Source organism: Rhinatrema bivittatum, chromosome 4, assembly GCF_901001135.1.
Source record: "Rhinatrema bivittatum chromosome 4, aRhiBiv1.1, whole genome shotgun sequence".
Taxonomy (NCBI): Eukaryota; Metazoa; Chordata; class Amphibia; order Gymnophiona; family Rhinatrematidae; genus Rhinatrema; species Rhinatrema bivittatum.
In genome coordinates, this window is record NC_042618.1 from 6,457,092 (window position 1) to 6,481,896 (window position 24,805).

A 24,805-nucleotide genomic window follows, 5' to 3' on the forward strand; every position below is an offset into this window, starting at 1 on the left:
GGCTACAGATTCCACAGTTTGATGTTGCATTGTGTAAAAAAAAAATACTTTTTCTAACCTGTTTTAAATTTGCTGGCTGTTGGTTTCTTGGCGTATCCCCTTGTTTTATTTATTTATTTATATTGTATTTATTTATTTATTTATTAGCTTTTATATACCGACATTCGTGGGTACATCATGCCGGTTTACAATATAACTGAAGGAGGAAAATACAAAAAACCAGGGTGGGGGGAGGGGAGCAGATAGGAAGAGAGAAGGGGCGAGAGAAGAGAGGGAAAAACAGGAAGAGGAGGAAAGGAACAGGACCTGATGGATTAGTATTGTTTGAAAGGGTAAATCGCCTTCCTTTATTTCCCGTTCCACCCCTGCTTTCCTGTCCCCTCTCAGTCACCTCTCATCAGAGGAGAGGTGCTCCCTCCCCTTTAGCATTCCTGTCGCCCTCCTCTGCACCTTTTCTCTGTCTGCTGGGTCTTTCTTGCGATGGAGCCGTGAGAGCTGCACACAATACGCAGGGCGCGGTGGCACCATGGACCAGTACAGGAGCATTAGCATTTCCTCTCTTCTTATTTTCCATTCCTTTCTCCCTCATTTATTTTTTTTTCTAACTTGCTTTTGTGACTGCCACCACACAAGGCCCAGCCTAAAAAAAAAAAATCCACCTTTTTGGGGCTGCTTTTCAGTCTTAACCCCTGGTTCTCCTCCTCCTCACACCTCTCTTGACTTTAAGCATTTTTCATAAGAAATAAAACTGGCTGCGTCTCTTATCTGTCCAGTTAGTGAGCTGCATGGAGGGGGCTGCAGGCATGAAGCAGGATTGCATGAATTTCCCCAGACCACCCCCCTTCAGCGCGGCTTGTGCTGCTCACAAAAGACCCCCATTATTAGCCGCAGCAGGGGAGACAGGGACGGGGGGGGGGGGGGGCCTCCAGGCCAGAGCAAGGCCCCTGGATACCGAGGGGGCGGGGGAGTGTGCATCTCAACCTGGGTTGGCAAATTCCCTTTGGAAGCCTCTTTGTCCTGCCTTCAAAGGATTCCCACGTGAAAGCTGCGGCCCAGACAAAAAAAAGACCAACTGTGAATACTGGAGAAGCTGGCCTCCGAGACAAGTGAAGCGATTCAGGGTGGGGGCCGGCCCCCGCAGAGGCTCAGAGCAGGCACTCAGCAGCACAGGCAGCCCCCGGAGAGAGCGCTGACCGTCTGTAACCTCCTGCTGCAGGCCGGCTGAAGTCCTCAGCCTGATGTTTGCACGAGGTCACATGCAGTTTCCCATGCTCTGGTTTCTCTCCTCCTCGGCCTTTTGGCTGAAACTGAGAGCCTGTAGAATATGGGAGGTTAATGCCCTGCCCCCATGGCAGAGGTTTGATAAGAGAAGCCCCAGACCCCTCACCTTCCTGCTGTGACCTCTGCCCTGTGTCCTCACCGCAAAGGGGGACTCTGTTGGGAGTGGCGAGTCTGCCCCCGAGCTGGAGAGAGCATGGGAGAGAGAGGATTTCTTCTCCTGGCTCAGGTGATGGGTCCAACAAAATAATCTGCCTCCTCCCCGGAAATAATTTGGCACAAGGTGAAGCTATGTCTCCTGCACTCTCCAGGACTCCCTTCCGTCTCGGTGCCAGGATCCCCCTCAGGATTGCTCTCTAGGACACCCCATGTGCCTGTTTTCCAATGCTCTGCTCCGCCACGCGATAGGGCAGTCCCCACTCCTCTCTTCTCTTTTGAATTTTATTTGTTTTCAAGTTTGCCAGCCTCTTCTCCCACAGAGGCTACAGGATAGTGCACAGATAGAATATAAACAAAAAAAGACAAAACTAAGAAACTCCAAACTGGATTGGCACACAATAAATCCATTTAAAACCCTAATCACATTTATCGGCCCTTCGGTTGAGGCCTAGCTACTTCTTACCAGCCTTTAAATCCTTAGCAGCTCAACAAATTAAGGTGCAGACAGACGCCCAGCAGCAAGATCGAGGCTATCCAGTCTTTTGCACCGAGTGCCGTACGTATGATGATCCACCTCTTGGCGAGAAGATGAATGTGTACAGCTGGTGCAAAGAGCTCCTGGCTCTGAGAGAGCGAGCTCAGTCTCTGGAGGCCAGAATGGCAGACCTGGAGGAGCTGAGGCAGGCAGAGCGCTCTAGGGAGCAGACCTTCAGGGACATAGTAGAGTGGTCTCTCCTCCAGTCTAGCCCTCCTTGGAGAAACAAGATCACCAGGCAGGAGAGCGTCACCTTGGTGTGGCAGGAAGTGATTCTGTAGCTAGGATATGCCAGCCAGGTGATGCTTTATCCACTGGCACCGAGGATGTGGGGGAAGGGTTAGGATGGTCATTAGAATGGGTAATTCAATCTTTAGGCTGGTGGGCCCGTCTGCTGTAACGATAACGGACCTTACGTGCCACCTAGATAAGTTTTGAAAGAGTGCTGGAGAGGAGCCGGATGCTTAGATACTTAGAAAGGTGCCAGGAAATATAGGACGGTGTCAATGACATGGGAAGTTGCAGGAAGGGGGTTCTGGAGGCTAAATTTAAGCTCTTTGGTAGGAAATTGAAATCCAGGACCTCCAGGGTTGCCTTCTCAGAAATACTTCCTGTTTCATGCCCAGGTCCCCAGAGGCAGGCTGAGCTCTCAGAGTCTCAATGCATGGATGAGGCGATGGTGCAGGGAAGAGGGAACATTCTGGGGAAAGGGGAGCCTGTTCCGACAGGATAGATTCTGCCTTAACAAGAGTGGATCCAGGCTGCTGGCACTAACTTTTAAAAAGGAGATAGTGCTGCTTTTAAACTGGATGACGGGGGAAAGCCGACAGTCGCTCCAGAGCACATGGTTCAGATTGAAGAATCTTCGAAGGATACTAATGGAACTGAGAAGTTAGGGCATCCCAAGAGACAGGTTGCAATAAATGCTAAAATATCCCAGGTGCCTGTAAGTAAAGAGTAGACAGAACAAAAAGATTTCAAATTACCCTATCAACTGATGAGCAGGTTGTTAATACAAACAAAAAGCATACTTTGAAATGACTGTATACAAATGCTAGAAGTCTAAAAAATAAGATGGGAGAGTCAGAGAGATGAATAATCAAATGGAATATCCAGTTATACTCAGTGACCGCTAAATAGCCGGATAAGACACTTATCCAGCTATCTAGTTGGCTGGCTAAGATGTGGGTGGATCGGGATGATGCTGCTTAGCCAGATAAGTTATGCGGCTAAGTAGCAATACACAGCCTTAGCCGGAAAACGTATCCAGCCAAGCTAAATTAGCTGTCTAATTTTGATAAATGGATAGAATCTGAATATTGACCCCAGACTGTATAGCACTGATTGAAGAGGTATATATAATTGCCATCTCAGGAAGATAAACCAAGCTCCAAAAATGTATCAAAATTCCAGCCACTATTAAATAATTGTAACCAATTAGTCTATTAAAAATGTTTTAAATGGCTACATTTTAAAACATCAATTATTTCACATTAATAATTTTAAAAAATCAAATAACAATATATCCACAATACATTTGAAAATATTTTACAAAATATGAACAATTACATCTATTACAAAATTACAATAGTGCAAAAAAAGCTGTCCTTAATTTTCAAAATTATATTATTGTGCAGTCCCAATTAGGAATTACAATATCTCCCAATTGCAATCCCCAAAATATCCTATATATTATTAATTCTTATCATAAATAGAAACCCAATGTTGACAATGTTTCACTATCAACATGGCTGCATCAGGGAAACAATATACTACAGAAAATCCCACTGCTCAAAATCATGAGTAACAAGATACAGATATATTTCACAGGATCGCAAGCTTTAATTAGAGGACATATTCTCATGTACTTAAAAATTCATCCCACTGCACTCGGTTCCTACTCTCATCTCAACCTTTTAATGAAGGACGTGTTGTCATGTACTCAAAAAATCATCCCACTGCACTCGGTTCCTACTTGCATCTCAACCTTTTAATGAAGGACGTGTTCTCATGTACTCAAAAAATCATCCCACTGCACTCGGTTCCTACTCGCATCTCAACCTTTTAATGAAGGACGTGTTCTCATGTACTCAAAAGTTCATCCCACTGCTCTTGGTTCCTACTCGCATCTCAACCTGTTAATGTAGCACATATTCTCATGTACTCAAAAGTTCATCCCACTGCTCTTGGTTCCTACTCGCATCTCAAGCTGTTAATGTAGCACATATTCTCATGTACTCAACAATTCATCTCCTCACTACATGCAGCTCTCAGTCGCTAGTTCTGTTAATAACTGCTCCCCTTAATAAGTGCATTTTCTTAACAGTGACCTAAAGCCTACGTCTTTCCCTTTAGAGATGCAGGAAGTTGAATTTTTGAGCACAGCCCAGCGTGTCCTTCGTGCGAAGAAGAGCTGTGAGCGGTGGGATGTTCTCTGCCCCTCTCAATGGAGCGGCTCAGGAGCCGTAGGTGCAGTCTTCAAGATGAGGCTTGGCGGCTCTGCAGCACCAGTTCTCTCTCTGATAGGCAGTCATCTTTGTCTTGCACATGTTTCCATATCTTGAACTGTGGCATCTCCCCCCACTGTGGTGGGGGGAGATGCCATAGCTCTGCTCTTGTCAAACCCCTTTTGCTCGCTACCATGCCTCCAAAACTAATAACTTGGTTTAAAAAAAACAAGAAAAAAAGCTATTTGTGTCCTGATTTTTAGGTTGGCAGAGGGACTGCACATCCACCTCCCTCCCTGGCAGCTCTCTGACACCAGGCTGAGCTCAGAATCACTGCACAGGCGCTGGAAGCATGGGATCAACGATCTCGCAGCACACGAGCTTTGAGGAACACTCGGCTCCCCTCTTTGAAAAGCTCACAGTCTGCACCTTCTCTGGATAAATTTTGGCAATGGGTCTTACGTCCCCCCGGGTATCCCAGCCTGCAGTGAGCCCAGTCTTCCCCGAGACTAAGCCGGCCATTGGTTCCTAAGCTCGACAGAGACTCTGCAAGCGCACACCTCCCAGTTTAATGTCTTCATTTGCCTTTTTTCTTTTCCCTCCAGAGATGTCTCACAAACCGGGGTCACCGGCCTACCAAGCAAAGGACTGAAACACCTGAGAGAGCTCATGGCACAGAATACCTGGAGCCTGAAAAAGCTGCCCCCGATACAGAACTTCCTGCAGCTGGTGAAAGCGGTCCTGTCGTACCCCAGCCACTGCTGCGCCTTTAAAAACTGGAAGAAAAGAAAAGGGTAAGACCCAGTGCTAGTGAGAAACGATTTTCCAGGCAACTTCCCCCGGGCAAATAGGCCTGCCTGAAGATTAACCTCTCTGGCCAGCAAAATGTATGCATGGCTACCCGTAGCATGCACGCTCCTCCCCCCACAGCAGTGTCCTCCTCCTTCCGTGGCCTTCCAGCTCAGCTGGAGTCAGGGCTGGGATCCGGCTCTACAAGGCTTCATTTGGAACTGCCTGGGGATTCCCCCCCCCCCCCCCACCCCCCTGTTTTAAATCCTCTCCCAACATCCTTTAGTCCTGGACTGAAGCCAGGCACTAGGGCTCTTTCAGGAGAGGTGCCAGCCTGGACCCTAAATCTGGCCACCAGGTGTTGCTGTTGCACAATGACCACAAAGGGCTGTGAACGCTACCTCCGCTGCCTCCCCTAGCTCGGTTTGAGCTGGGGAATGGAAGACCTGAGCCGGTCATCTTAATCGAAGCCAGGAGCCAGTGGGCTAGCCCCGGTGTGCACACTGTTAACTGCGCTCCCAGGAGTGCGCACAGATCGCGGGACTATTATAGGATAAATGATATTTTCAAAACTGAGCACTGCCTGCCCACATGGAGGCTGTTTTTGTTTTCTTAAAAAGGGTAAAATGGATAACTTGTGTGGTTAAAGTTAACCAGATAAGATATCAGGGATATAGCAGCAGGAAAGGCAAGAACCTGTGGGTTCCACGGACAAGACGAGAGTGAAGGGGCCCCTACGTGGATGCGTGGCCTTCTGGTGTGCTGCACGTGCCCAGTGGATAATGCTCAAAGCTCTGTGCTGGGCTCCATCTGATGATGTCACCCATGTGTGTCCTCGGAGAACACCTGTTACAGGTAAGCAACTCCGCTGTCTGGGCTGCTGTGGCTCCAGTGCCTCCAGCGATTCTAACTCCATGTTTTTGATTAGATTTTTTTTTTTTAAATGTCTGTTTGTACCGTAAACTACCATGAGCATTGAAGTAGTGTGGTTTCTAAACGTGTAAATAAATAAATAAATAAATACAAATCCCTAGCTGCTCCAGTTGCAGCAGCTCTAGTGCCTGGCCCAGTTCTTGCACCGAAGACTCTGGCTCCATCCGTCTCCTACTCCGGTTCCAGTCCCTCTGCCGGCTCCTCCAGCGAGTCGGCCAGCGTTCAAGTAAGCTTCAGGCAGTGCAGAAGTCCGAGTCCAGAAAAAAAATAATGCCATGGTCAGAAAGAAAGGGCTTACAGTTCTTGCAAACATTCAAAATCACACTGGCGCAGGCCTAGCTCTTATTCTTCTTAAGAGCCGACCGCTCTAAGGCACCTCAGCTTCTCACTTTTGAGCCCAGAGGGAAAGTGTAAAGTTCTCCTTGAAATTGCTCACAGTAATCCCAGCTGCAGGATGGCCCCAAAACAATCCTTTCCCACTTACTTGCAGTGGCTGGAGATCCCCCGCATCCAGCCCATCTCCTTCAGAAGGCTTCAGCCTCCTCCAGGGACAGGAACACCACCCTCTGATGCCCTCCCTGGCTCCCAAGAAAACCCCCATCTCACTTTTTTCAACTCCTCTCAGCAGACTCCGGAGGAACCCCCTAAACTGAACCCCCAAAGTCTGCTTAACAGACTCCTCCTCCGCACCGCTCCTGGGAGCACAATATGCATTCCCAGATTCTGCCCATCCCCTTTGCAGGAAGAGCTCTCCTGCCCCTCACGTTGCACACTGACGCCTCCTGAATCTCCCGTTGATGGAAAATTCTTAATTTAAAAAAAAAAAAAAAAAGGGGCCACACTCTGACCTGTGTTCCTTCAACGAGCCAGTCCCAGGAGGCGCCTGCTCCTTCAGTGACTCCAGCCAGTCAAGGGATTCCTGCACCAGCTGCTCCGATGACGTCAGCTCACCAAGCAATTCAAGTTCCTGCACCAGAGAGTCCAGATCTCGTCATCTTAGTGACTCCAGTTCCTGGACTGGAGAGTCTGGCTCCGGTCATCTCAGCAGCTCCAGTCCTTGATAGACTCTTGGTCTGACCCAGCACGGCATATCTTATGTTCTTACATTCTTAAAAAAAAAAAAAAAATCAAATTCTGATGTCACCTCGGTGATAGCAAAACAAATTCCCTTCCCAAACATTTTGTGTAGTAACACAAACCCTGCAAAATAAATAAATAAATAAATAAATACCTAGAACCTCCGCATGCCGTATCATACCATAACAGCAGTAACTCCCAGGCCTCAAACAGCAGCAACCTTATCTACAAAAAGGCAGCAAGGCAAACATTACACCAAGCCCTAGAACACTAATACCCTAAGTAGCGGGCATGCAGAGCAAGCCAAACTGCTCCAAATCCCTACTGAGAAACCTCACGCTAGCCAAAATACTGCACCTCTGTTACACATGCGCAACACAGACAGAGCCTTACCTAAGACAGAATAAGGGACTACAGATTAGAAACAAACATGCAGACAAAACTGAAATGGAAAGGCTGAGAAACCAGCCTCAGCCTCTGTGAGCACTGGAATACTGAAGAAACAGCAAAATACAAATATATAAGAAATGCACATTCCCAAAGATGGCATATTCCAATTGCTGAAAGGCACAATAATTTTTTTTTACCTTTGTTGTCTGATCTTATTTTTCTAATCAGTCTCTTTTCTCCGATGTCCCTTTTTCAGGGTCTCCTATTCTGTTTGTCTTCTTTCCTTCCTCCTTCATTTACACACACAGACTCTCACATGTTCTCTCACAAACACACGCTTTCTCTCACACAGGATCCCACTCCTCCATGCTCTCTCTTACATACTCAGAGGTTCCCACTCCCATACACACACATATAGGCTCTCACTCTTATATGCTCTCTTTCACACAGACTTCCACTTCCACAAACACACACAGGCTCTCATTCTCACATGCTCTTACACATATGCTTATATTCCCACAAACACAACACATAGGTTCTCACTCTCACATGCAGGCTCCCACTCCCACATATACAAGTTCTCACTTCCACATGCTCTCTCTTTCACACATACCCCCCCAGGTAAGCCTCATTCACATCCCCCCCCCCCCCCAAAGCAGGCTTTCATTTACACACCTACACACCCAGATAGGCTACCATTCACATTCGCACACACACACACACACACACACAACCAGGCAGTTTCCCATTCACCACCCCTCTCCCCCACACACACACATACACACACACACATACATAGACATACACAAAACACAGGCAGCCTCCCTATTGGTAGAAAAAGGGAGAGCCTCTTCTGCTGCTGCTCCTCGTTACCTGCTCGCAGTATTCAAAAATTGCACGGCTAGCACTCCTCTATGCTGATCTCGCAATGCTCGAGATCAGCATAGAGCACTTACTGGCTGCACAGGTTTTTAATGCGTAGGGCCGGCACACATGGAGGAGCAGGAGAATGAGCGCCTTCTGGTGGGGCTTTTTGTTCTCTTTGACTGCCGGCCTCCCAATCCCACTCCTGTTCACTGCAGCACCGCAGTCTTCTTCCTCTTCTCGGCTGCCAGTGAGATGGGGTCCACTGTCGGCCTCACAGGCCTCTTCTCTTGTCTGCGGTGGGATGAGGTCCACTGGCGGCCTTGCGGACCTCTTCCTCCTCTCACCCAGCGTGACTGCTGCGGCCCTGTGACTGGGCCTCTCTTTGTGTGCTGCTAGACAATGCTGGTTGGGTGGGCCACGGCCCATACAGGCCCACCTGTGGCTATGCCACTGGTCTCATCAGCCATTTTTTCAAAAAAGGCTACTAATAGAATAGATAGGGGCCTATTTCTTTCAACCAATGAAGCATAATAGAGTGATGCAAGGTATCAAAGGTGGATGAACTATCCAACAATATCAGAAAAAAAATTGGTGGTATTGTCAGAACCCCAATGGAAAATGTCAGAGTCTGACAAAAGCAATATTTCTGTATTATGTGCCATCCAGAATCCAAATTGGAAATCATTGAGTAGGCATTGTTCTTTGATGAAATTATGCAGCTTCTTTAACACCACGTTTTCTAAAACTTTGGCTAGAAGAAAGGCAAAGAAGAAATCGGACAATAGTTATCAAAATCCAGCGGGTCCGAATACCTGGATTACTGAAGCTTCTTTCAGTAATCCAGGCAGATGACCTTCCATCAAAGAAGTGTTCACAAACTCAGAAAGAAAATTACTTCGATCAGCTCTCATGGCCTTCATTATCACATTGGAGCAAGTATTCAGAGGATGAACATCATCATTTGTATTAGCTACGTTCTGCATAATTAATTTATTAAAAGTCTTATAATCTGCCTCTTCCACATTGTTCAGTGCAGAGTAATTTGTGTTTCAAATGTTATCAACCTGTCTAATCTTTGTAAGCATTTCATAGCCCATCTCTTCATTTTAGCCAGGTGGGCATGTGTACATCCTCACTACTATACTCTTACCCATCACACATGGAATTTCCATCCATAAAGATTCCAGAGTGCATTTTGTCTCCTGCAGGACTTTTATCCTGCTTGACTCTATGCCAGCCTCAACGTATAGTGCCATCTCCCCACCAGTTTGGCCTGCTCTGTCACTTCAACATATTTTGTATCCTGGTGTAACTCCATCACCGAGTAACTGCTGGATACCAATGGGACCATAAAAGTATTTTGTTCTTCTTGGGGCTGGAAAACACAGGCTAGCTCTTTGCACACATGCCTATCCCCCAGGGCCTGAGTCCTTTGGTTGGGGAGGAGGGGACAAAGAAATCTCTTCTCAGAGTGACAGGAGTGACCTTGTATTCCTTTTTCCTGGGAGAGGTGTAACCCTTTACTACTGTGTGTGAGGCCCAGATGTACTGCATGTAAATCAGACGAGTGTGTGGCACAGTTAACATAGTCTTCAGTACCAGAGATGATTTTTAATGTTCACCGTCCTTACCTCTGTCTGTGCTTAGGCCTTTTATCACCAGAGCAGGGGAAATCCCTTGTGTGGGCAGTAAATACCCCTCCAAAACTGACAAAAAATGAATAACACAGTCTCTGCACAGAGTCCAAAATGTCTCTCTCTCCACAAGGGCAAAGACTCCAAGATGGCATCCTCAAGAGGTTTCAAGATGGTTTTACTCGCGGTTCTGCAAATGTATGTCTCAGCCTTTCTCCCTCTCTCTCTCTTTCACAAACCCCGGGATGGAAGGCATCTCCATTGGAACACACAGCTCTTGATGTTCCTTTTTCAGGAAGAGGGGGTAGCAAAACACTTCCAGAAGTTTTAACCAAACGTTTTCCCCAAACTGAGTCCAAAAATCCCTAGAAGGTCTCTACAGCAGGTCGCCAGCATTGCTCTGTCCTCCAGGAGGTTGCAGAGAGGCAGGTCTTCTCCATCATTCAACCCTCAGAGAAAGCTTTCCCCGTGACCTCTCTACAAGTAACACCCAGGGGTCTCTCAGGCTTCCTACTATGAAACATCTCAAAAACCCCTACAAAAAAACCTGTATGCCAACCCAGCCAGCCAGTAAACGGACTGGAGGACAGCTTCCCAGCCTTGCTCTAGGACTCCCAGACAGAGCTTGCCTGAGTCCTCAGAGTAGGCCACTGTCCAGCTCAGAAAAACCTGCCTGCAGTTCCACCTAATTATAAAACCCAAAAGCACTGCCTCCAGACGCTCAGTAGAGAGCTGCTTAAATAACCTCACAAGGGGATGGCCAACCCAGCGCCCTCAATTGTTCCCTTTCTACTGCTCCAGCCTACTCTGTCCCTTAATCGTAATGAGCCCAAAGGGCCATTACAGGGGTGTCAGTGACCCATTTGTTAGCCTCCTTCCACTAGGTCTATAAAATGCCTTTAATATCTATATCTTCATTCAGTGCCATAAATTCTAACTTGTCAATCTTAAATTTAGATTTCTGGCATTTGCGTTAAGTATGGTATTTATTTCTATTGACAACCTGCTTGCTATCAGCATTTGCTACAGATAATTTGGAATTATCTGTGTATGTCTGCTCTAATTTACATCCACCTGAGCTACTTCAGCTCTTACCTCAGCCTCTCTACTCTAACCTTCTCTTGTGACGGGGCCCCCTAAATTGGGTTCACATCTAAAGTTTGGCAGTTGGGTGGGGGAGCACTAAAGTTGTCTCTATCTCTTGCAATACCAGTAATCCGCCACTGGAAGGCATAGGAAATAGTGATGAGCTCTTTAGTTTGAATTTTAATGGGAATGTTTTAGATAAAGGTTACCAAGGAACTATGATGTTGGGAAGGTTCTGGATTTCAGTTTCCCTCCCAAATTTAGCCTCTAGTTTCTCTCCTGCACCTTCCTAGGTCATTGGTACCCAGGAGTACAATGACCGAAGGCTCTTCCCCAGCAACTCTCTAACATCTGACTCGGTGGCGCATGAGGTCTGCCACCTTTGCACCAAGCAAACAAGTGTAGCCCAGGCACTTCTCGGGTTACCAGTAAGCCCTGGGTATTTGGTGACAGTGTCAGCTGGTCAGAGCAGGATGGATTTTGGGAGCTCCATGCAGATGCAGGGATTGCCATGACCTGCCCACTGATAATGCTATATAACAGCTCCGCAGCTACAGCCGAGGACGCAGTCCCTTGGGTTAAGTACGGAGTACAGAAGGTAGTGAGGAGTTAGATTTGTGCTATTTTACAGGCCCAGCCGGTTTAGTCAAGCAAGCCCTGCTTGGTGGTCTCAGCCAGGGTCGGGAGGGGGTTCCCTTTCCAGTCCACTCACTGGATGATTTTTGCTATTCCCCTCAGGGTCATTTTTTGGAAATCTAATTTCAAGATGCAGGAGGATGTTAAGACTGCCCGTCCCTTCTGCCCAGAGCATTAATAATCCTGCTAAAAGGGATCCTCCCTATCTGGGATTCAAGAACAAGGACTGAAGCAGTAACCAAGACTAATTCAACAAACTGTGAGTAAAGGGAAAGACTAACATTCGAGACGTTACCCATCCGGTGCTGGGGAGAGAGATATCCTTGCCAGTCAAAAGGACGCCCTGCCCACCTGGGACCCTGTTTTTCCAAGCCCGAGAGGGTAGGAATTCCCCTGGCTGGCATTTGACCTTCCTGCACAGATTGAGGAGGACATTGCGATAAGAGGAACCATTGTGCTGCTGTGGATTTTTCATCTTCTCATCAGTAAAGAATTGTTTGGCATTAATACAGTGTCTCCAGTCTTTCTTTGGCACACCCAGCCCCTGGACAAAGGTAAAGGACACATGTGAGCCACCCTTAGCCCCCATCTTCCTCCCTCAGTCGACCAAGAATCCAGGCCCTGGAAGGAAGAGTCAGGGATCAGCTAGCCTGGGAAGGTTCCTGTCCCCACGAGAACAACAGATAATTTTATGGCCTCATCAGGGAGCAGTCTGCACCTGGAGTTGGGGGATACATAAAATGGCGCCCAACATCGGGCTCGAACAAGTGCAAAGCACACATCGTATCGAAGTGGACTTACTAATTGCTGCATTGCAACTGCTGATCGCTGTGGAATGCTATAAAGAAAAATCTCAACCTTCACCAAGATGGCCGTCGTTCACACCAAAGCTGCTCCTGCCGAAAACGTACGTGCCAAAACAAAGCGCATGTCGGTGTCTGGTGTCATGAAATGAACCAGAGTTGGGATGCGCGAATGATGTCATCACATCGATCACACAGTATGAGGCACAGCCTGGCCAGCATTGTGTGGCGTCACAGCAAGAAACATTGCAACGAGGACAACGCCGAGTGATAACACTGTTCCAAATTCAAATGGCCAGTTCAGTGTGTCCCAGCAGTGGTGGCAGTCAGTTATCCACTTGTGGCTCAGAGGAGGGCTCAATGGAAAAAAATGGATTGGAAGCAGTTCTGGCTCCCCAGAAAGCAAAGTTGCAGTGACCACAAAAGCAGCAATGTGAACCACGACGGATGCTGGCGAAACACCAATCCTTTTTACCCCCAGAGGGAGGGTGAAAATCACTTTGAAGGGAGCCTGCATGATGGGACCCATGGAATGCGCTGATTGCTGCATTTTACAACCGGTGCAGCCATTACCGCTACAATGCTGCCAGTGCATGGGCATGTTATACACGGAGGCCAAGTTTCCAACCACGCGGACAGCGCCAGGAAGTTCGGAACCCTATCCCTTACCGAGTTGGATCGGACTGCTTAACAGGCTCGCTCAACTTCACCCTCTGATACCTCAGGGGGGAGTGGAGACCATGCCGCTTGTCAGGGAGCCATGCCTGAGGAGGTACCCAAGTCTTCGATACCAGCTGCTGGAGGTGATGCAATGGCCTTGGAAGAAGTGAATACCGTTTTGGGGCCGATTACAACAGCAACCGCAATAACCAAAGAAGTTGAGTTGGCTCACACCAGAGGCCGAACCCTGAGATTGGGGAGTCATTGTGGAGGAGGCCTTCTGTGAGAAAGAGTTAGAGGTGGAAGAGAAGGAGGAAAGTAAAGAAAGGTGAGCAGCCATGAGAAGGCCTCTACTACCGAACCCCACTCTCGGGGGTTTATCAAGTTCATCTTTCCAGCGGCCCTGGGACTCAGGGCACCAAGGAGAGAAATCATCTAATACCTGGTCAGTCCAAGGTTGTCAGGAGACCCTAGTGTTTGTATCCAGAACTGGGGGTTGTGAAGCCACTCAATGGTAGTGCAAGAACGGCTCAAGAGAGATTTATCATCACCACATCTAGGGTAAACCTGTTTGCCCTGGAACCCACCAGCTACTGGGAGTATTGTGACATGGTGATGAAAGGATAAGATGTCCCATCAAGTTCAGGTATCTCCTCTGGAAGTGGTTCAAGAGCAGGAAGCAGCTGCCCTGATGTGGGGCTGCCAGAATAATCTCTGCCTGGTTCACCCAATGTAAGTGAAACAGTGTTATCCATCTCGCATCACCATGCCCAGCGTGCTCTTTGACTAAGCTATGCACGCTGATGTCACCAACCAGTCCTGGGTGGTGCTGAGTACCTGTGGGAATCCACGAGATCTACTAAGGGCCTCTCAGGCCAAAAGAATAGTCTGCAGAAGAGTACTGGCAGACTTTGGACTCTATTACCCATATGAGCCCATGCATGTAATGGAGTTTGTTGAGAACAACAGGGAAGAATGGCTGCGGGAAGAAGCAGACTGCCGCATTGTAAAAAATTCATCGGATCCTGAGTTCAGAAGGAGCCCTATGGATTATCCCAGTACACTGGTCTGGAGGATGCATGAGATGAGGCTGGGGCGCAACATTCACAAGCATGCCATTGTATATCAGCAAGTTTCGCGACCACCAACGGAGTATTCCATCGTAAGTCAATTGCCCTATGGGGTGGCTGTGTCCAAGCCTCACCCAGATTTCTAAAAGGCCTACTCTGGGCCGCTTCTCCAGCAGTAATTATACAATGCTGATCTAAAAATGTTCAATATCCAATAAGTTCTCTGTTGCTCTAGAAGGGGAGAAAATGTTGTTTACATTAAAAAGAGAAATGTATTATTGCTTTGGTTAATCCTATGGGTAAGAATTATCCTTTCCAGAGAGACTGGGTGTTTTCCTCGTTTCAGGAAGGCATTGTTTTCATTTGGACTTTTCCCAACTGAGCTTTGTCTTCAATCAACCAGATGACCTGGCCGGTCAAGAGGCCTAGAAGGCAAGAAGATCCTGCCTTTCTGATTGCATGAAAGGGACTTTTGTGTTCATCATCTAATATTCCTTACCCATATAGGGGAGGATTTAAATCTTTATTAGTTGCTATAAGTTGAATGCTTTATTGTACTTCTGTTAGAAGTGTTCCTTATTTGTGTTGAATGTCAATTATGCATTGGTTTACACAAAGAAAAGTTGAAAAATCCCTACTATAAAAATGGAAAACATTTGTTTGAACTTGGTGTCCCTGGATTTATTTCTATATATTCATTAAAGCAATTATTTTCTTTGTAGATTGGGTGCCAGCTGCCCTTCCGGTGCCTTTTGCCTATTTTCCAGAAAGAAGTTCCAGAGGCGTAGCAGTCGGAGGCACCTCAGCAATTTAACATAGTTTTCTCTCCTCAGGATCCTGAGAAACCTCGACCAGGTTTCTCTCATGGAGTTGACTCTCAAGGAGTGAACTATCTGTCCTCCAACCTGGAGGACCCAGAGTGTCACCTTCTCCCATAAAGGTGGGGATTTCGGCACTGTGCACAGTATTATGGTGTTTCCATGGAGATGGTGAGAGCATTCTTTTTTTTTTTTTATTAAATGTTTAATACACAATGACAAAATCACAATGTCACCTAGTCATAGGTAATTCAAATTACATCATTTAATAGTGAACATTCCAAACCTGTAATACCAATTTCAGTGTTGTGCCTACCATAAATATGTAATAAACCTATGTGTGAACACCCAGAAAGTGAAATCTTGTATTCAGTTGTGTTGCTTTTATTTATCCCTCTGTGCCCCTCCTCCATAGAAGTTCCCCCCATCCCTCAATGTGCACCCGTGTGGTGCACATTGAGGTATCTGTTTCTCAATCTGGTGGCAGTATGATGGTATGAGATTAGACTCAATCTGTTTCTGCTATTGTGGGAATCGCTTCTTCAGTCTGGGTCTTCTGCCATTCAATATATGTTGACCATGTCCTTTCGAATTTTGGTAGGGTGCCATCAGTCTATACATAGTGTAGAGATTAGACAGTCTGGATTTAATATGGGCTTTCTGAGGTGTCTCGGGTTTATGCCACTAGGCTGCAAGCTTGCAGCATGCCACTACAATAATATTTTGCATTAAATGGCAGACTCTCTTATCTAAAGTGCATACATCTATGAAAAGTAACATACATCTAGGGTTTCTTTCGATCTTATACCCTGTGACTTCTAATATAAAAGCCACGACCATGTTCCAGTAGTCTACCACTTTGGTACATTCCCACCATTCCCACATTGGTGCCAGATTCGCCTGTCAGAGCCCGAAAATATCTTGCTCAATCTATGGGGAGTGAGATACCACTGATATAGTAGTTTATAACCATTCTCAATGACTCCTGATGAGACCAAATTCTTTCCTGTCACTTGATAGCATAGGTCCCAATCCGGAAGCTCTAGGTCCACCTGCATATCCCTTTCCCAAGTCAGTATGTTTCTTGGTTTTGATACCCCTTCTCCATTCAGGAGTGTGTATAGTTTAGATATCGCCTTGGTCACGCTATCCGCTTTTGGACAGAGTACTTCAAAAGTAGACTTTCTCCTTTGTAGCATTTGTGGGATTCCCCTCAATCTTGTAAAGAAAAGGAGCTGTGTATAAGCGAACCTATCTCTGTCAACCAGCGAATATAGCTGGGACACCTTTTCGAATGAGTGTATTGAATTCCCACCCCACAGTGCTCTAGCCGTATGATCCCTACCCACCTCTAGATAGCAATCATAGCTCTCTCCATTCCTGGGGGAAAGAGTTTGACAAGAACAAGGAACAGAGCCATATAGATTGTTCTCCTACCAATAGTTTTCTATATTTCGCCTATGTTGTAAGTGTGTCCTGAGAGAATGGAAATATCTTTTGTATGGAGTCTGGAGCAGTGCCTGTGGACCAGTCTAACTCTTTCATGGAACTGATACCCACAAAGTCCTGTTCCATCATCATCCACAGCTTACGAGTGGATGTTCCATGCCAATAGATTACTGCTCGCAGTTGGGATGTAGCATAATAAAGAGACAGGTCAGGAATCCCTAGACCCCCCTGTCATTTAGGGAGTCTCGCTACTCTCGGTGGTCGGCCTTTCCAAATGAATCGGAGTAAATTCCCCTGCCATTCCTTTGTGGTTTTGGGGGGGTATATATATTGGTAGTGTCTAGAACAGGTAACAGAATCGAGGCAGAATATTCATCTTGATAGTATGTATCCTACCCATCCAGGACAACTTTAGTCGTTCCCATTTCTCCAAGACTGCAGCCACTTCCTTCAAGAGTGGGCCATAGTTAATATCGAGTAAATTCCCCATATCTGTCCCCAGTTGGATGCCTAGATATTTTAAGTTCCCATTAGCCCATTTAAAAGGTAGATTACTTTTAATATCTAGAGACTCCCCAGGGCCTAGAGTTAGGTTCAATATTTTAGACTTCTCTTTGTTCACTTTAAAACCTGGTACTGTCCCATATTTCCGCATCTCCCTTAATAACAGCGGGGGGGAGGGGGGTGGGGAGCGCACTGGGGGCCGGATTTTAAGAACTAGGCGTGGGCGTAGATTTGTGCACGCAACCTGGTGCGCACAAATCTAAGCCCAATTTTATAACATGCACGCACAGCCACGTGCATGTTAGAAAATCTGTGGTCGGCATGAAGAATATTTTCCTTGTAGGGGTAATTATCTCTATATAAAAAAATATGACTGTGGTCGGTGAGAATCAAAACCAGTGACATTGCCCAGGAGTCAGTACTATCACATTCTCAGATGTAATTTATTTTAAAAATATATATATATATCACACTTCAATCCACAGCTCAAGGCAGTGTACAGAAAAAAACTATCATAATGTGATAAAATGCAGGTACAAAAAAAAATCAACTACTTATACAATCTTTCATCTCTTTCTCCTATAATGCAAAACATAACCTGCCAATCTCATAATTAATCTCTGCTTCTCCATAGCCCAAAGCTGAAGCTGATAATTGATAAAGATCATCCAATTGATCGAGGGAAAGGCTTGTTGGAACAAATATGTCTTGAGCTTTCTCCAGAATGGCTGGTAATCAGTTTCAAAAGGTTGGTCTGCTACTGAATATGCCCTTTCACGAGTCTCAGCAAGCTCTGCTAGACTCAATGAAGGAACATCTAAGAGGCCTCCCTGAGAAAATCTGAGCGTGCACTTAGGATTATAAAAACGTAACATGGCATTAATCCATGGAACATCTTATTGCTCAGCAGTTTATACATCATGACTATCTTATGTAACCCTGGGCTAGATATTTCTGGATAGAGGCTCCAGAAGCCATATCTCAAACATAAAAACATAGAAATGATGGTAGAAAGGACCAGATGGTCCATCCAGTCTGCATGCAGGTTACCCCCATGCTTATCAGTGTCCCAGGCCATAAACATCAGGGCTCTCGGTTGTTGTTTGAATCCAATTCTCCATTACCCCTTGCCGTTGAAGCAGAGAGCAATGTTGGAGTGCATCAACAGTATGAAGGCTTATTGGTTAAGGGTAGTAACCGCCACATCAGCAAGTTATCCCCATGCTACCACTCTTCATTTCCATCTTATAGCATTTAGGGATCCACAGTATTTATCCCATGCCCCTTTGAATTATTTCACTGTTTTCATCTTCACCACCTTCTCCAGAAGGACATTCCAGACATCCACCATCCTCTCCAAGAAGAAATGTTTCCTGATGTTGGTTCTGAGTCAGCCTCCCTGGAGTTTCATTTTGTGACCCCTAGTTCTACTGATTTCTTTCCAATGGAAAAGGTTTGTTGAATGTGCGTCATTAAAACTTTTCAGGTATCTGAAGGTCTTATCCTCTCTTCCAGGGTATACATATTCAGATCCTTCAGTCTCTCCTCATAGGTCTTCTCTTACAGACCCCACACCATTTTGGTCTCTCTTCTCTGGACCGCCTCTATCCTGTCTGTCTCTTTTGAGATATGGACTCCAGAACTGAACACTGTACTCCAAGTGAGGCCTCACCAAGAACCTGTAAAGGGTATTATCACCTCCTTCTTCTTACTGATTATTCATCTCTCTTTGCAGCCGAGCATTCTTCTGGCTTTAGCTATTGCCTTGTCACATTGCTTCGCCATCTTCAAATCTCCAGATACTATTACCCCAAGATCCCTCTCTTGGTCCGTGCGCATCAGTCTTTCACCTCCCATCACTTACAGCTCTTTTGGATTACTGCACCTCAAATGCATGACTCTCTACTTCTTGGCATTGAATCCCAGCTGCCAAATCTTCAACCACTCTTCCAGCTTTCTTAAACTTCTTTTCATTCTCTCTACTCCTTCAGGCTTATTCAGTCTATTGAGGTCTTAGTATCATCTGCAAATAGACAAATTTTACCTTCTATCCCTTCTGCAATGGCACTCATAAAGACATTGAACTGAACCGGCCCCAAAATTGAACCCCTTACCCCTTGCCATTGAAGCAGAGAGCAATGTTGGAGTTGCATCAACAGTATGAAGGCACGGTTTTCTCTTCAGAGTAGTGTAAATGGGCAGTCAGCCCCTGACTAATTGACCCAATAAAAACCAGCTCTAAAGAATCATAAAAGTGAGAGATTTATTTATGGAGGAAGGTGGGGTTCCTCCATGAGCAGAAGCAACACAAAACAAGTGGTATATAGTTCTAAGCCTGCTCAAAGGATCTAACGTGTGTGTACAGTAATTTAAGGGTTTCTTTCAGCCAATCAACAGATGTCTGCACATGCCCACCCATTACCTTATAGCCAATTAATAAATTTTAGCATGTGTACGTGCTCTGTTACTATGAACAGGTGCCCTCCTACAGGTACTTCCAGAGAATAAGTCCAGTCTAAGTTTCGTTTTCCCAGAGTTTACGTCACAGTGTGCTGACGTGTGCTAGCTAGCAGTCCACTAGGTGTAGTTTTGTGCTGGCTATTCTTACAGTAGGTTCCATTTACCATTACATTCTGTCTCCTATCAGTCAACCAGTTTGTAATCCATGCTCTTGGAGTTCACTCCCAAGTTTCTCATTTTATTCACAAGCCTCCTATGTGGGACCATATCAAAAGCTTTGCTGAAATCCAAATAGATCACATTGAGCGCTCTACCTCGATCCATTTCTTTAGCCATCCAATCAAAAAAATCAATCAGATTTGTCTGACAGGACCTTCTCCTGGTGAATCCATGCTACGTTGGGTCCAACATCCCACCGCATTGTAGATACAGGGTCTCCATTAATTTTTCCACCACCGAGGTGAGGCTAACTGGCCTGTAAGAAGAAGAAAATGCCATACTGGGTCAGACCAAGGGTCCATCAAACCCAGCATCCTGTTTCCAACAGTGGCCAATCCAGGCCATAAGAACCTGGCAAGTACCCAAAAACTAAGTCTATTCCATGAAACCATTACTAATGGCAGTGGCTATTCTCTAAGTGAACTTAATAGCAGGTAATGGACTTCTCCTCCAAGAACTTATCCAATCCTTTTTTAAACACAGCTATACTAACTGGCTATACTAACTGCACTAACCACATTCTCTGGCAACAAATTCCAGAGTTTAATTGTGCGTTGAGTAAAAAAGAACTTTCTCCGATTAGTTTTAAATGTGCCCCATGCTAACTTTATGGAATGCCCCCTAGTCTTTCTACTATCCGAAAGAGTAAATAACTGATTCACATCTACCCGTTCTAGACCTCTCATGATTTTAAACACCTCTATCATATCCCCCCTCAGTCGTCTCTTCTCCAAGCTGAGAAGTCATAGAAACATAGAAACATAGAAACATAGAAATGACGGCAGAAGAAGACCAAACGGCCCATCCAGTCTGCCCAGCAAGCTTCACATTTTTTTCTCATACTTATCTGTTTCTCTTAGCTCTTTGGTTCTATTTCCCTTCCACCCCCACCATTAATGTAGAGAGCAGTGATGGAGCTGCAACCAAGTGAAATATCAAGCTTGATTAGTTATGGGTAGTAGGGGAAGTAGGGGAAGTAACCGCCGCAATAAGCAAGCTACACCCATGCCCATCTGCTTTACCCAGACCGTGCCATTCAGCCCTTATTGGTTGTTTTTCTTCTCCCCTGCCGTTGAAGCAGGGAGCTATGCTGGATATGCTTGTAGTATCAGTTTTTCATCTCCCCTGCCGTTGAAGCAGAGAGCCATGCTGGATATGCGTGAAGTATCAGTTTTTCTTCTCCCCTGCCGTTGAAGCAGGATATGCATTGAAAGTGAAGTATCTAACCTCTTTAGTCTTTCCTCATAGGGGAGTTGTTCCATTCCCCTTATCATTTTGGTAGCCCTTCTCTGTACCTTCTCCATCGCAATGGAGTTTCTGGCCTCTTCCCTGCTACCACTCTTATCAAGTGGGACCTGTTGCGTCCGTCGATCTCAGACAGCTTCAACCTCTGTGCCTCACCTTTCTTCCTTCTCTCTCCTCAAGCCTTGGAAGATGGCTGCTGTCGCGCCTTCATGCTGCTCTCTCCAGTGTCCCCGGATCGGCAATAGCGACGGTGTTCGCCATGATTTTCCTGAGGGCTTCCTAGGGTGTGCGCGCGCATGCCACCCACATCTTTATCCATGTCGAGGCGGGAACCTCAGGGGCGTCCCCTTCGAGTGACGTCATCACATCCTGGTATTTAGCCTGCCCTTCATTTGCTAACAAACTGAGTTAGCAAGGATTAGATTGGACCACCTCATGTCTAAGCTGCTCTGCCGCTTCCAGCTGCCGCAGGAAGCTCTCTCTGCCCTTCGAGGTATTCTTTACTAACCTGGGTACCCGCTCCTCAGGGTCCTTCTGCTCTATTTCAGGTACCTAACCTAGGATACCGGGTACTCGCTTCTCGAGGGCCTGCTCTCTCTAATTTGGTGCCTGCCATTCAACAACTTCTGCCTTCCAGAACCTTCTACAATACAGCTTCTGCTCAGTGAGTACTAACCCTTTCAGTCTGTCTCACCTTCAGCTTCAGCGCTCAGGATTACATCTGGGACCTGTCCCTGCTATGCCGCACTGCCTATCACCTACTCGAATGTGTGACTGGTCTCCTCTGCTGAGGACCTCTGGACTACTTCACTGGAGTACCTTCATTGCTGCCCGCCCCGGGCAGTACCATCAAGCTGTACAATAAATACTACTTCTCTGTGTCTGCGTGTATAGAGTCTAGCTTAGAACTGCAGTTCTTCACGGGGCTCCTCCCCTTGGAAGTGGCCATCACTGCAGTAACCCAAGAATCCACTCGAACACCTTATAACCATAACAGGACCACCAGCACTCTTCGCCAATCTCACAACACCACTCCCATTTCCATGGATCTATTGCACAGGTCATTCAGTGGACCCACCAGCACATCTCTGAGTTCCCTCGGTAACCTGGGATGAACCTCATCAGGCCCCATGGCCTTGTCCACTTTCAGTTTTCCTAGCTCTTTCCATACATTCTCTTCTGTAAATGGAGTTTTGTCTGCTCCACCCTCTTCCACAGTCTTATTAACAAGTGATGGTCCTTCCCCAGGGTCTTCTTTAGTGAATATGAAACTGAAGCATTTGTTTAATGTTTCTGCCATTTCTTTGTCTCTCTCTATACCTTGCTCCTTGTCACCTTTCAATTTCACTATTCCACGTCGGACCTTCCGTCTTAAAATGTTTTGTCACCTCGCTTTAGCTCTTTGGCAATCCTTTCTTTCTCCTGACTTTTTACTATCTTGATTTCTTTCTTCGTTTCCCTCAATTTCACCAGATATTCTTCCCTGTTTTCCTCTTTGTGGGATCCTTTATACTTCTTGGATGCTGTTCTTTTTGCCTTTATTTTTTCAGCCACTTCCTTAGAGATCCAGATCGGTTTCTTTTTCCTTTTACTCTTGTTTACTTTTCTAACACATAGATTTGTGGCCTTTATAATTGCCCCTTTTTTTTAAATATAATTTATTCTTTATTAATTTTTTCATTAATTACATCATGAAAAACACATTTACCAATATGTACTCCAAATATTTAAAGCAAAAACATAGAAATTACATTTCCAACCATATTTACTCAATTGGTGTACATAAAACATAATTGGGGGAGAACCTCAACATTAATTTAGGAAAAAGAAACATCTATAGGTCCCTTCTAAATCACTAGGGACCATAACTAGATTTACTTAAACAAAATATAAGGAGGAAGGAGACTTCAATTCTCTTAAGGACCCTTTACCAACAATATATTTCAAACTTCTGATACTGCTGTATCTAGTAAAAATGTCTCTAGATGCAACGGATCCGAAAAACCAAATTTTTTCCCTTTATAATTAATATAACATATACACGGAAATTTCAGAAAGAAAGTTGCCCCTAGAGCCACCACTCGTTGTTTTAAAGCCAGGAAGGTTTTCCTCCTTGCTTGGGTGGCTCTAGCAACATCTGGGAAAATTTGAATCTTGACATCCTTATAGGAAAAATATTTTTTGAATAGTTTATCTTTGTCCTGTTCTGACTGGAAGGAGATAAAAAGAGTAGCCCTATTCTCAATTATGTCTAGAGACTCCTCCAAGAAGGTAGAAATACCTAAACTTCCCTCCATCCCACCATCTTGAATATTTCTCTCTCTCTTCTTACTGAAGTAATATATTTTTGATAATTTAGGAAATTCCTCATCTGCATACATTAATACTTCCCTAAGAAATTTTTTAAACATTTCTAATGGTGAAAGTAAACGGGTAATTGGAAAATGTACCAGTCTCAAATTTTTTAACCTCAAAGCATTTTCCATTCGTTCTAATTCCTTATGAATATTTAAACTATCATGCATAAATGTATTACCAGATGATTGAACCACTTGCATTTTCTCTTTCAAATCCAATACCTCTTTTTCACACACTGAAATTCTTATCCCTTGCTCATTAATTTTCTTAGTATTGACATTTATCACAGTGGACAATGATCTATTCATTATAGCAATATTATTATCTAGTTTAGAAATAATTTTCCATACATCAGATAAAGTAACATTGTCAGGAGAGATATCTCTGACAATGCTACTAGAAAGAGCTGGTATAGATTCTCCTGATAACACTTCAATTAAAGATTTCTCAGTCCCTTGGTTTCCAGCTCGGGTTACCAAGCTTACTTCCAGGGGATGAATTCCTACCAGGTCTGATGCCAGTTCAGTGGATGGGCTCTTACAAGGCTGCGGTGGTAAAATGGGTCCTTCTCCTGGACTGATGAAAGCCAATGACAGGCTCCCCATAGCGTCCTCACTTGGATCAACCCTCTGCCTCACCACGTGTTGATCCATTGAGCTGGTGCTCACTTGCGGCACTGGAGATGAAGTCAAAGTCCTTACCTTTCTTTTCTTCCCCATCCAAAGAAAATTTGGCAAAAACAAAGTTCCTGGCCAAACACCCAAACTCACCCGGATGAAGCCGGACTAAGCCGCGCGCCCCTTCGGCACGCGTGGCTTAGGCGTCGTGCCGGCGTCATCTACGCACCGCACCGCTGATGGTTTTAAGGAGGGTAGCCACGCCCCTTCCGACATGCTCCACGTTCTCTCTTCCTGCCGCAGCTGTTCCAAAGTCCCAGGGCTTCCTCTCGCAATGAGCACTCAAGGCTCAGCAGATGGTAACAGAGGGAGCTCTCCTTAATGGCAAGTTGCGGGGAGGGGTGGCCGACAGCCCGCACTCCTTCCTCCTCTCGCTCCCCCATAATTGCTCCTTTTAACTTGGCCCACTGTTGTTCCACCTCACCCATTTTCGTTCTTCCTCCATTTTGACAAAGTCCGTATTTTTGAAATTCAAAACTCAGGTTTTCAAGTGACTTCTCTGTGTCCTATTTGCAAAATTGAACAATGCCATCTGTGATCACTGGTGCTGAACATTAGAGACATTATCTCCATTAGTGAGCACCAAATCAAGTATTCCACCCTCTCTCGTAGGTTCCATTACCATTTGTTTGAGCAGAGCCCCTTGCAAGCCATCTACTATCATTAATGGTACACATCCAATTATTTTAATTTCCAGGATTCTCTGAGCTG

General features: G+C 45.6%; 1 protein-coding gene across 2 annotated transcripts in view; it reads left to right on the forward strand.

The window, feature by feature from the left end:
- Positions 1–24,805, forward strand: part of TSHR (thyroid stimulating hormone receptor) — a 255,027-nt gene that overhangs the window by 220,716 nt on the left and 9,506 nt on the right. For both annotated transcript variants that reach the window (XM_029597705.1, XM_029597706.1), the window contains one exon: positions 5,025–5,213. In XM_029597705.1, coding sequence (XP_029453565.1) covers positions 5,025–5,213 — 189 coding nt within the window. The remainder of the gene's footprint in view (positions 1–5,024; positions 5,214–24,805) is intronic.